At 42.1% G+C, this 13,359-nt stretch overlaps 1 protein-coding gene across 1 annotated transcript; it reads right to left on the bottom strand.

Moving 5' to 3' along the window:
- Nucleotides 1-832: 832 nt before the first annotated feature.
- Nucleotides 833-6,910, bottom strand: fgf10b (fibroblast growth factor 10b; the record flags this gene model as incomplete). The annotated part of the gene is made up of 3 exons (XM_080852637.1): nucleotides 833-1,024; nucleotides 1,176-1,279; nucleotides 6,541-6,910. 3 exons carry the CDS (start codon nucleotides 6,908-6,910, stop codon nucleotides 833-835), a joined length of 666 nt encoding a protein of 221 aa, XP_080708763.1.
- Nucleotides 6,911-13,359: the final 6,449 nt, after the last annotated feature.

Genomic DNA, 13,359 nt, shown 5'->3' with positions numbered 1-13,359 from the left:
TCCAAAGCGATGTACAAAGGAGAAACCACAAATGCATAGTTAATATGTCCCTCCCTATTAAAAGAGCTGTTCAACTTAAATAAAACACAGAGGGCTGAAGTCTATATAAAAAATAGTTGAACTGTTTTTGCTATGTGCTATGCACAGCATTTAACCCACCGTAAACAATGTACTTGCCATCATGAAATAAACCCAGTTATAGCATTGAGATAAGGATGAGAAAATAGCTTAATTTATTTCATAGAAAGTATAGAAATGTTGTCCACTTTGCATGTTTTTTCCACTTAAATATTATACAAATAAATAATTTATCTCAAAGGAGTCAAAAAGCACTGTTTAAAAATGATGCAAATGCTTTAGTTTGAATCTATATTTCAAAAGTATACCTTAAATCTCATCAGAGTGCCTCTATTGGTGTATGCAAGATATTTTCTGATGTTGCCAGTGTGATAGTAAATACAGTACACAGGTCTTCTGCTTTGAGATTCAGCTTGCAACTGCCACCTTAAAAGTTATCATTGTTCATAAACCATGACTGCTCATAACTAACATGTTTCACAGTAGGCTGAGAGAACAATCCACCCATCATCAACTTGCTTGTTGTTCACTGATTTCCCACCGTTTGGCACGAAGGCTTCATAGTTCGTCCAGTGCCGCAGATGTTAAAGAGAATCGCAAACAAGTAAAGGATGATAGAAATGGGTTTAGAAATAGTCTTTTTCCAGCAGAGTAGTGCCTTCGGGTAAGAGAGAAATCTCATAGATGTACATATATTTTTCATTTAGTCTTTTTCTTCCATCTCATCTCTTCAGCCAGACACGTCAGTTTTTGATCACACCATGATTGGGAGGAAGTGCGTGGCTGAGTTCTTTCTCCTGGTCTTTCTCCCTCGTAGAGGTCTTCCATTTGCACTCAGGCCAACAAACATTTGCCGTTTCCTGTTCCTCCACTCGGCCGATGCATAAGTGTTGTAGCCGTTCTCTTCTATTCGTTCCTTGAGCTTACAGTTACTGCTGTATTCTCTCTGCAAAGACAGGAAAACAACAGTGAGGATACAAAGTCAAATACATTATTCACTCATGCATAAATAAATCATTCACTCATGCATAAAAATATAATTCAGTCATGCAAACAAGCATTAAATGTCATATGGACATGTGGGGCTCTATACTCACTGCTCCATGGAGATCTCCTTTTTTGTTGATTGCCAAGTAATAGTTACTATGGAGACCCCTGATGGCCACAATGCCCACATCAACTGATGTGATCTCCAGGATACCTATGGAGAAGAACATGACAGAAAAAGTAATGTATGAATGCACCATAAGCATGAGACACAACTCTATGAATGGAAATGAAAAAAAATAAAATAAAAAATAACGGTGAACAGAAGATTCCACACTTTTGGCCATAATGATTGGAAATGTGATATTAATTGACAGGGTTGATTTTTTTCACATTCTGACCTTTCCTTCTCTGACCTTTTTTACGTTACAACCTTGTGTCATTTCTTTTTTCATTTTATTCAGCAAAACTGAAAGGAAGGCCTGACATTCTCAGCGTTGCAGTGCAGTGCAGTTTTTATTGAACTATTAGCTCTCTAAATGTTCTCAGTGAACTAATCTGACTTGGCAGCACGTTTCAGTTTGAATAAGGAACTAGCAAATAACTAATTATGATGTGTCATAAATGTTAAGGAAGGAGTTCACTTTTCTGGTAACTTGTATCTTGTGTGCTCTTGGTATCAGTAGTCGACAAAGATATTTCTTCTTAATTTGGTCTTTGGCCAGCCCTAATCATTAGGTTGAGCCCTTTTTAATTCAGTGTCTCATTTACCACAGAAACACCTTTGCTTCAGCTCTTTGCTCATTGACTTCCTTTTCACCTCATGTGATGTCTGGTTACCCTATCCTGATAACCACAGAAAAAAAGCGAGGGAGGGGGTGGTGTGAACTTCGCAGGGTTGTCAGTAGAGCTGCCCTTTGATCCAAGTAATTGTTGAAAGGTGTCTCTTCCTCCGCGGCCGATTTTTGTTTAACTGGCCAAGCGTGTCTGTGGCCGCTTCGGCTGCCTTGTTTTCGAGCAACATGTGGTTCTGGGTTTCACAAGGTGTTGTTTGGAGATGTGGAAGGGGCATGTGTTTTTGGAGACTCCAGCACACTAAAAACCTATTTGACGCATTGCCCATTGCCATCTCCCTTCTGCTAATGCCGTATTACGTTCCAGTTCAAACAGCACAACCTCCAGGCTAAGAGGTTAGACTTGTGAAGTGGTGTTGCAAGCGCTGAGACCATGACACAACAGGCATTGAAGATCTGAGAGAGTCCCCTTCTGTATGGGATCAGATTGCAGGTATCGAGTGAGGATGTAAGACAATCTAACCTGCTCTCTGTCCGCCCTGTAAACAGAAGGGGGGGATGAAAGGGGAGAGAACAGAGGCAGGATGACAGAGAGACAGGAAGGGATTAGAAAGGCCTCAATGATCAATGATCAAAGACAGACTGGGGGCCCGGTCAGAATCGGACGGGGATCACACACAGTGCAAGAGACAGGGCGCTCACACCCACCCAAGAGAGAAAGAGAGATAGAGAGAGAGAGAGAGAGAGAGAGAGAGAGACTTTCATAGGTTTGCAAAGAGATCGTAAGACAACAAGGTGGAGGAGAGAGAGCAGCCATGGATGTGCACTCAAGCAGAAAGAGTATTTGGTCACCAACACCCTCGTTTCAGCTGTGAGTGGTTCCAGCATGGAAAAAGATCCCTGCCTTGAAAAAATGTAAATACCAATCTACTTCTTAATCAGAGTCAAACAAGTAATTTGATACTGCAATTTTTCCACAAGTAAAGTCTCACACGCAATTCAACAGCCACACACACACACACACACACAAACACGCAAGGCAGGGTACTGCAGTGCAAGCAAAGAACAAACGAGGAAATGTGTTAGTAATGCAGAATCTGTGTTTTACAGGCCTAGCAAGAACACCTGTGTCAGTGTTAGGGTGGTATTTTCTTGTACACCGAGGCATAAAAACATGCCCCTAGGGTCAATTTTTGCTCTGACTATTTACTCAAGGAATTACGTGTTATTGTTTTACATGCTGCCTTATTTTCCCAAATGCATGACTGATTCACTCTGGTCTGTTTGTCGTTACTAAATGGTGCATTGGCTGGCTCTACTACATAGCCAGTGTGCATGGAGGTGCATTTTCCACAATGCGTTGCCAAACAGAAAAAAAGGTTTTGTTTTTTTCACAGTCCATGTTACTGTTCGTGGTGCTTGAAATTTCTGCTCTTGAAAAAAAAAACAGAGAACAGAGAAAAACAACACCATTACAAAATGTGGAAAAATGTGGAAAATGTTACAGACCCAGACAGTCTGAAAGCACAGGGCTTCTCATCACAGCAGTTGAAAATAAACTGGTGTTGACCATATCAGAGTTGAGAGGCTCCAACAAGCCTGGCACACATGGCCTCTGCCACAAACTCTTTTGGTGGCCTCCCACACACCAACGGTGCCTTTTTTCCCCCCTTCCTGGCAAGCTGACTTAACTTCCTCACATCTTGTGAAAATAAGAACCCCCTGTGGCATCGCTCATGTTATCCTTGCATTAGTCGCGTCTCCTGGGCAGATGTTTGCCCAAACAAAACCGAAACAACACAGTTACACTGTCACTGCAACAATGAACAATTGAACCACAGCCAATGTTAACATTTTCATCTGTGAACATGGAGCTGAGATGTTTTCGGTGGGTGTCTCAAAACACAAACGCTGGCAGCAAGTTTCGCTTTTTATCTGTGGCGATCCTCCTCTCATCCCAAGAAACCACATACAACCACATACAGTACAGCACCTTAGTCAGGCTGCTAGTTTAGAGTCACGTTTGCACTGTCAATAGGCTGATATCTACCAAAAAAGTCAGACTGCCTAAGATTAGGATCCCGGCAGCTCGTAAATCTGAGAGCACCCCCCCCACCCCCACCCCCACTCAGAATGGGGATCCATGTGGGACAGTTTTGCACTGGCATCCCTGTAAATCAGTGGGGAGCTGGATGTGGGGTCTTTTAACACACAAGAGCGAGAGCCAGGTCAGACCTCTTCTGCTGCGCCTCTTTGCATCGCTGCACCATCGCCTCCTCCAGAGGCCTTAAACCTAGGCTCGGTCACATTTCTCACAAGCGCTCCTGAGGACACCTTTCCCCCTCCTAAAAAGACTGAAAACACAGTATGCCTTTCAGAGGGAATAAATCCACAGATGCTGATTCCCGTTGTGAGTCCATAAAAAATATGTTGATTTTTGACATTGTTCGTGTTGTTCTCATTGTTGTAGTTGTTGTCATTGTTGACATTGTCTTTGCTGTCATCGCATAGGTCTGATCCTGCCTTTGTCTTCCACATCTTCATGTCCTTTTCTTTTCTTCCGACAGTGTGATGTCATTCTAAATTACTTCAAAGGGCAGTATTTCTAAAACCCATGTTTAGCCTTAGGAGAACAGCCCCTCTACAGTATCATTTTACAAATACACTCGATATGATGGCATTATGCAATTTCTCACCCCCAGGTTATGCTTTTGTATCCATACATTATTGATCCGGATGAGGTATAGCTTTGATGTAAAGACAATAACATTCAAAACATACCATCCATTAAGGAGGCTCCTCAGCCACATATACATCCCAGCACTAGGCATGTACTACGTCTTTGAAAAACCGCAATTTGATATTTGACCTTGTTCCACATAAAACATAGAACTATGACATGTGAAGGGTCCAATGATTCATTGTAATAGTTTTTTTGACTTAACTTAACAAAGTCCATGATTTGTGTAATTCTTCACACCACAGTCATTTGTACTCATTAGTCCAATTAATCTCCAATTCCATGATAAACAAGTGTTTAGCAGTTTACTATAGTGGCTCTCTACACATTAACAAAACGTTATTGCAATTCTGTTTTATTCTCACCACTGTGGTCCTCATGGGAATATTGAAAGTAATAAACAAATAAAGGTCTATAAAAAAAAGGGTCTGTATCGCCAACTATTCATGCAGCAAACATGCAGAGAGTAACGTTAGCGCTTGCCACCTTTTATTGAACGTGTGGTTTGAGAACACCCATGACAGTCATTAAGACGCGCCATAAATATGGAGTGCAGTTTAAGTGAGTGCATGTGTTTTTGGGGGGGCTTCAGTCAAGCATATGTGCCTTCACACCCACATGAACATGTGCGTGCCCACACACACCAAAGCTGCGAGCTCACACACATTGGATGTACACCCTATATTAGCAGCGCATTGAAGGTACATGTGTCGCATGATTAAAATGGCAGAGATTAAGTGAACGGCAACTGACAAAGGCAAATTGATATTTTTCTTTAGTTGAGAAAAGGTTGGTAGGTGTGAAATCACATAAGAAGTTGATACTGATATTGTCATGCTAAATAACAATGAATAAACCAAGAAACACTCTCTATGTAGATTTCATTTTATACCATCCTGGTATTTTGGTACATTGGCCATATTATTAACAAAGATTATCACACAATAGAGGTTAAACGCATCAGCAAAGTCTTAAAAAAGAAAAAATTAGCTAGTGAAAAACATGAAATTCCATGCATGAGTGATGGCAGTAGGCTTATTATCTAAAAGGAACCTCACAAGTGGACTCTGCAGGGGTTTGGGTCCTGTGCTGTTATCTCAAGTGTTTACCTCTGGCAGAATAAAAACTCCAAGGCAAAAACTGCTGGTCTATCAGTGGCTCCCTCTCAGCCGTCGTAAAACTACAGTCATCGTGTTGATTGTTTAGACAGGAAAGATAACAGGAGGATGTCTGGTTCTACTTAAAGTGCTCTCCACTGGGGGAATATTTTATCTTTAACTGACGTCTTTGCTGTGTTCTGAAAAATTCGAGGGATACAAAACAATGTTCCAGCAGAGAGTTAACCTCCAGCCGTTGGTAACAGAGTTTTTATCAAGCCAAACTGGGTCTTCAGATACCTCAAATGAATAATTTACAGCACAAGCCTTAACCGAGAAGACACACTTATTTAAAGGAAAGAGAGGAAGTCAATTTGGATTACAAAGCGAACACACTGTCTGGTAGAACAGGAAGTTTAATATGGGCACATGGGCTCCATATGTCAAATGATCAAATGAGTATAGGATTTTAGTGGAATAAACGCACGGGGCATTCTTTCAAAATACATTTTTCAAAGACACCCTGATTCAAAACAAAGCCCATGCAAGAGTAATGTAAAGGCAGTGAGCACAAAAAGATAAAGAATAGAATGTGTTCACAACATACGTTCACAACACCTCATCCTGACATGCCATAGTACACTATGTTGCTACTGTATTAAAATAATTTATGTATAGTTCCAAAGGAATGCATTTCATCTTAATCAATTAACTTCATAAAAATAAACCAATTTTAAGATCCATCACAAATTAGGTTTTTTTCCAAATGTAAGTAATTTTTTTCTGATCTGAGCCATGCACATTCAGCAGTGCACCCCGGGGGTCAGCACACAGTGGTACTCACTGAGCGGGTCATCCTTCCTCTTGGTCCCGTTGACCGCGCCGCTCTCGTCGATCCTCAGGAAGAACTTCTGGAAGGAGAAGAGCTTCCTGCGCCTCACGTCGCCCTGGAGGTGGTTGTAGCTGCGCACGTGCCGCCCAGCCGGCGCGGGCACCACTGACGCGTTGTGGGCCGGCGGCGAGTGCCGCGCCCGGCCGCAAGCTCTGTGGCGGATGGTGGTGGCAGAGACGGGTGGTGGGCGGCCGAGCAGCACCAGTGAAAGCAGCAGGAGGGAGAAGGAGAAGGAGAGGGAGAGGTAGCAATGCGGTGGGGTGGAGCGGGCAGAGGACGCACCCTTACCCTGACACACGCCGCTCACTGTCCATCTCCACATCGTAGTCGCGGTACTTCGAGGGTTGCCGAGGGCTGCGCAGCAAGGGACATGCTGGGGAGGGCAAAAGCAGGGAGAGGCAGAGGAGCGCGTGGAGGGGAGGGGGGTTCACCAGACAGGCAGGCAGTCAGAAAGGGGTTGGGAGAGCTGGCACTCCTGGGAACTCTCGTGCAGTCGCCTTTGGTTCCTCTGGTTCCTCTGCTACTCACTGCCACTGCTGCTGAAGCTCACTGATCAACAGGTTCTGCATCCAGAGAGGAGGGAGACGACATCATCATCTCCACAACTGGGGCTCACTCCTTCTTTTTCTTTCCTCTTTTCAGCAGCTTTTGCCCACAGATGGAGAGCAGAGCAGCTGCCTGAAGCAAACACGAGTGGGGGAAAAAAATCCTCTGCTTTATACCCTCTTCCTATAGTTCTATAGTCCACTTAAGTCTGTTGGTTTCTGACAGCGGTGGAGTAGGTGCTCTGTCTTCTATTAAAGGAGCCAACTTCATTGAAGTTGTTGATGGAACAAGTCCCTAAATGCCCATCAAAGTCCTAGTATTCCTCTCCGGTCACTTGAAATGGACCTCCGATGTTTGTGACTTCAAGCTCATTTGCAGTCAATGAACACAGTTGCCTGTGAAGTTCTCCCTCTCTCTCTCTCTCCCTCTCTCTCTCTGCCACTCTCTCTCTCCTCCCGTCTCTCTTCCTCCCCCCCTCTCTCTGTCTTTTTCTGTCTCTTTCTTTTTCTCTCTCTCTTCCCCTCTCCCTCTTTCCCGCTGTGTGTGTGTGTGTGTGTGTGAGAGTGAGAGAGAGAGAGAGAAAAAGAGAGAGAGAGAGATCCTATGAGTGTTTGTGTGTCAGTCAATATCTCCCTCCCCTTCTCACATTCACTCCCAACTTGCTCCACCTCGCATGTCGCTCAGCACCCATTCTTCCAGTTGCTCTGAGCGTGGGCTGCGTCTGGGGAGAGCCAGCCACCGTGGGATATGGCTTATCTGGGCAGCCTCTGATGGAGGCTCTGGTGATTGTCTGCTCATAACAGATCAGTCCCCTCCCGTGGGTCACAGGGAAGAGATGACCCCTGCGGGTGGGGAGAGGGTGCTGGGGGGTGTGGGAAGAGAGACGAGGGGCTGAGGGTTTCTGGTCAGGGCTGCCCCCTGCCATCTGAGGGGGATGAAGTCAGGAGATAGCAGGGCTGGTCAGCGGTATTAGTGTCTATCGACACACCTCAACCACCCAGGACAAAACAAAAACAAAACCAGGAAAATGTGGTTATTTATATGTGGCTTTATTTGGATAATCCGCCTACAGAGACTTTACAGCTGGTTTGTTGAAATCCAAGTTCAGTCTTTCTAATTGTTCACTTAACATCAATTTAACCAAATCCAAGCCCTCACCTTAACCTTAACCATACACTGTTTCAAAGAGTTTCTACAAAAATGTCAACAGTTTGTTTATAATCTGTAGATAGCATCTGTAAATAGTCTTTAGGAGACCAACCAAATAAAGTTTGACTGAAAAGGTTTTTTAGAAGCCCTTTGTGGGAGATTTAGAATGGATTGTCTGTGATTAAACAAACCCTAAATTGGATTAAAACACAAATAATCAAAACAATAAACAAATAGCTAAACAAAATCATGAACAAAAAGCTAAACGAGCATTCAACCTCCACAGGACAAGATGCTCTCAGGGTGGCATGTCAGATGTTAGAGAGACCCTCTCAGATGCATTTCAATCCAGTAAAGCGGTCTAACGTTTCACTCGCCAGACTTCTTCCTTCAGGGCTCAAGTTGAAACGTGGCCTGCATCCAACAGCTAATCAGCTTACGGCTTGGCCACAGTCACCAAGAGTGATGAGTTTTGATACTTTGTTTAATCCATACAAGGAGGCAGGATTAGAACAGTTAAGTTTAATTTAAAAACTCTAAATGTAGATGAGCGAAGACAGTGCTTTCTCCAGTAATGTGTTTGTAACTGACAAGCACATTTTGTTTTGACTATGCTGCCGACTATGATCTAACTGCAAAAATGTTGGAACCCATTGAAGACTTGGTTTAAAATAAACACTGATTGCGTTTCTTCTCACAGTCCAGTCTTTTTTGAGAGCAGTTTTGTCAAAGAGCATCACGCCTTGCCCAGTCAGCAGATTTACCTAAGCTCACATCACTTATCTGCTGCTGGACAAACATTGTTAGCTTATCTTTGCTTCCTTGTGTTGCACACCCCTACCCCCAACAATCCTGAGTGAATTGACCATTGGATTTAGGGTGGAAAAAGCTGCAATTAATTCAATTAAATTAGACCAATCTCTCAAAAGAGTTTTTGCCATTTTAAGTGCCACTCTAATAATCCGGGGTCTTTTGTGTTAACTTTGAAATATTCGTCCTTTCTTCATCTTCTTAAGACAGCACATCTGTTCAACATAAAGATGGTGTAAAATATTTGGCCTATATTCAGATATGTTCACACACAAAAAGAAGCGTGCTCTCCGCACGGTTTCTCTCTGGCAGTCTTTGTTTTCTCTCATGTGGCCCAGGATCCGCTTCAGGTATTTCACAGAGTGGTGCCCTCCTTCTCACATCTTGATTCACAGGATATCTTTGAAAGCCGAAAAGCAAATATGATCACAACGTGAGCATCTATCGTTGTTTTCCTGTCTCTGCCACATGCAATATAAGTGAGATTTGGAGGACTTGGGGTGGAGTGGCCGAGGGTGTTATCTCCCCCTGTGATCTCGGATTTAGTTGTTACATTATCTTTATTGATCTATCTCTGGGCCTTTCTCTTCAAGGTTCACAGAGAGAAAGAGCAGTACTCCCATGTGTTCTTGAGCGTTGTATGAGTGAAGATCAAAAACAGCACTCATTTGTGATTTTTTTTTACTGAACCAAGGAAATATTGAACATTAAAATCAAGAAGAAAAATCACATTATGCCTAAATCATGCTTTGATGGATGACATCATTATGTTGCTAGAACAAAAATGGTTTGTTCTAAACATTTGTATGTGGTATTTTTCTCGTTTATAATGAACTGCTGTGTAAGACCTGTTCGTGTGGAACAGAAAGAAACAAATGTTTGACAATAAGGCAACAAAAACCAGCTACACTGGACAAGTCCATGCAAAATTCTGCAACCGAAAAAAAAAATATTGCACATATGCACATTAATACAACTACAACAACCAAAACTTGGGTATTACAAGTCTCAATATTCAACAAAACACTCATACACCCAATGTGAAAAGGAAAAGAACCGTATTTGTATGTAAATGAATGACGTCATGTCACCAGCCTTAAGTTATATAAAATATACACCAGGACAGTTGATCTGTGGAGTGAACATATACTCATCCTCGCTGCAGGCAATCTGTCTTTCCCGGAGCAGGAGCCTGCAAACCTGTTCTTTAATAAAGGTCTTAGGCTGGAATGAGGGTGCCAGTGCCCCAGCCTGAGTCAAGCAGATCTCATCCAGATGAGTATGTCCCCTTTATAACATTTTTTTTATTACTCAATTACATCTCCCTGAAAAATATGATTCATTTTGAATGGCATTTTCTTCTCTCTCTCTCTTGCGCTCTCTCTCTCTCTCTCTCTCTCTCTCGCTCTCTTTCTCAGAAGGACATGCACCCGTGCTGGAGGTGCATTTTTCACAAAGGTCACCTCAGTGTAAATCAGCTGGTGAGGTAAGAGTGCAAATAACCAGAATGGGAATACGTACTGCAGTAGCCAAGATGGTTTCAATGCTGGTACTTTCCTTTGTTTCCAGTGGGTAACAATTAATCATTTCTTAAAGCAACTTGAAATGTTTAAATTGCTTCAGATTAATGCCACATTGCAACAGCAGTTCATTATAAGTTTTGTTTTCAAACATGAATAATAACAATTGGAGTGAGATTGTAGTAGATGTGAAATAAAGAATAAATAAAGACTTTCAAATTCATTTAATTGGGTCATATGATTTGTGTTACTACTGTTGATTATCAAAACATTGGTTATCAAAGTTATCATTATCAAAGATTATGAAATTTGTGTGGTCAACTAATCATGCAATTCATATAATATGCATGCAGTCCAACCTAATGCAAATCAATCAACCAAAATGCTCTGATGATGGCCTAAAACTAGTCAGCATTTTGTCAAGTGCCTCAGCTAAATGCTGAAGAGCACTTCATTGATTTTGGCTACGTCATTAGCTAATTAGGTACAAAAAGACAGAAATCCATAGACATGAAAATAAGTATTGCCTAACACAAAAGGCACTTGCTGAGTGGGCTTCAATGTGATCACTGACTCCGGGTTCCTTTTTTGCCAGTCACCAAACATAAATATTTGATGAGCCGCGCGTCATCAAATGGCATTGAGGGATCCCATTACAATGACGAGGTTCCTGTTCCTTGCCTCCTCTGGGCTATAGATGTTTAGTAATGTTATCTTCATCTATGAGTGACTGCTCACTTACATCACAGACAGATGAATGGATTAGTTTCCGAAAGGCAGCGGAATTTATTTACAGGTCAGACATGGTCTCATTTGGCATGAAATCCGATTTGAAAGTGCCACTGGATAAGTGGGAGATGGGCACAACATTTACGAGCCCGAGTGTGCTGGAGTTGTTCTAGAACCCTTTCTGGATAGTAGGGGTCCACTAGAAATTAGGTTGTTTGATTGTTTATGACACTTTTTCACTGAAGGTTTTTAGCGCTCTACATGTTTAAATACACACATCTCCATGCGCTACACACCTATAAATAAACAAGCTGTTTGGACAATGCATGTGGAAACTCTTACATAACAGCGTGGAAACTGTGGTAAGGTAATTCTCCATTCAACATGCTGTGTCACAAAATGCTTTCAAGCTAAGGTGCCACACTCCCAGATTCGAGGAAGTGTTTTCTTACTTATTACATTCCTAACGAGCTCAGTGATGTTGCTGGGTGACAGCTACTGTTTGCTGGGCCACCATCCACCAGCCCATCCATATCAGGTGAACAGGAACAGAAGGAACCACAATTTGGCCTAATTGAATTTGAGCCGTGTAAGCCGAGCCCAGGCCGTGTGGTGTGACAGGGGACAAGGATGGAGAGGTGTCAGGAGGTCAGACATGCTAATGTAAATAACAATGAAGACGCAGCACAATGCCTCCATCTCAAGAGCTTTGAGTCTGGTCATAGTTATATAATAGTTATAAGGTTATTATGTATTATATATATAATATATATACGTATATGTAGATTTCTGAATTATGATAGGTAGAGGTTTCAAGTGACCCTCACTTTTCAGGCAGGGCATAACATGCATTATGCACGTTATATATTTCTGACTTCAGAATTAAGTGCAGCGCAAGTGTGGTGCAATGTTCTTATAGCAGGAAAACATGAGACACATCAGAGGATGGCATCCAGTTTCACCAAAGGCAATCTGCTAACGTGCTGCACCATTTGAGGACTTGACGTGTCCATAATCGTATTTTTTGACCATGTAGAGAAACCTCATGTTAGGTTGAGAATGCATTTCTTCCGTCTTGAGCTCTGATGTTTTCTCCACCAAAGGAAGATGCCCCTGTAGCATTACACAGCACAGGTTGCCGCACACAAGGCATTCAGTCTCTGAGGCGAGGCAGATTTTTTTTCCCCCCACTGCTTTTATTGATTCATCAACAGAAATGACACACAGTATCAGCAGCACTTGATAAGCTGTGAAGCATATTAAATTTATTTATTTATTTTTAATTATTATAATATTTTGGCCTCTACTCAAGGCCACAGAGTGATGACCTGCAACACTTCATGCAACTTCTCCTGGGTGTCTGTGGACCATGAGCTGTGTGATACAGCAGCAGCACCACCACCAGAACCAGCGCCGAGCTCAGAGAGAGAGAAACACGTCAGGAGACGCATCCTCCATAGAATTTCGTGTCCAGAATGAGAGATGGGGCCAGTATCGATCTGGTGAGTTTACAAACAGGCCTTTGTAGAGTCAAAGGAAGTGTAAAGGGTGTTGCACTTAATTCAAATATTTGCATCGATTACACTGATCCAAAACCCACAATGATATCATCTTTATAGTACCATAGTTCCAAAGCTCCTTAAAAAGATAAAATAAGTTGAAATACATGTACTTGACAAATGTTTAAATCCTGTATTCCTTAAATGAATAGTCATTAGACTGTACAGGATTCAATCTTGACTACACCAGAATTCAGTGTCAAGGACTTGATTTGATAAAGGAAGAATCTACAATCAATCATTTCAGGTCTGATATGAGACACCGGGAAGTCATACAAACCCACAACTAAATATCAGTACTTAAACTGTATATCTCCTAAGTAAAGGGGAATAATGAAGACTATCTAACTTTCTCCCATTCATAATTTCCTTACAATTATGTTTTCAAATAATAAAAGAAAATGCAATTTTAGTAGTTACAATAATAAAGGTATAACCCCTTAATATTTTCAACTGCT

The sequence above is a fragment of the Sprattus sprattus genome, assembly GCF_963457725.1.
Source record: "Sprattus sprattus genome assembly, chromosome: 15".
Classification (NCBI taxonomy): domain Eukaryota; kingdom Metazoa; phylum Chordata; class Actinopteri; order Clupeiformes; family Clupeidae; genus Sprattus; species Sprattus sprattus.
The sequence above is the reverse complement of the archived record's forward strand: the minus strand, read 5'-3'. Positions and strand labels throughout refer to the sequence as shown.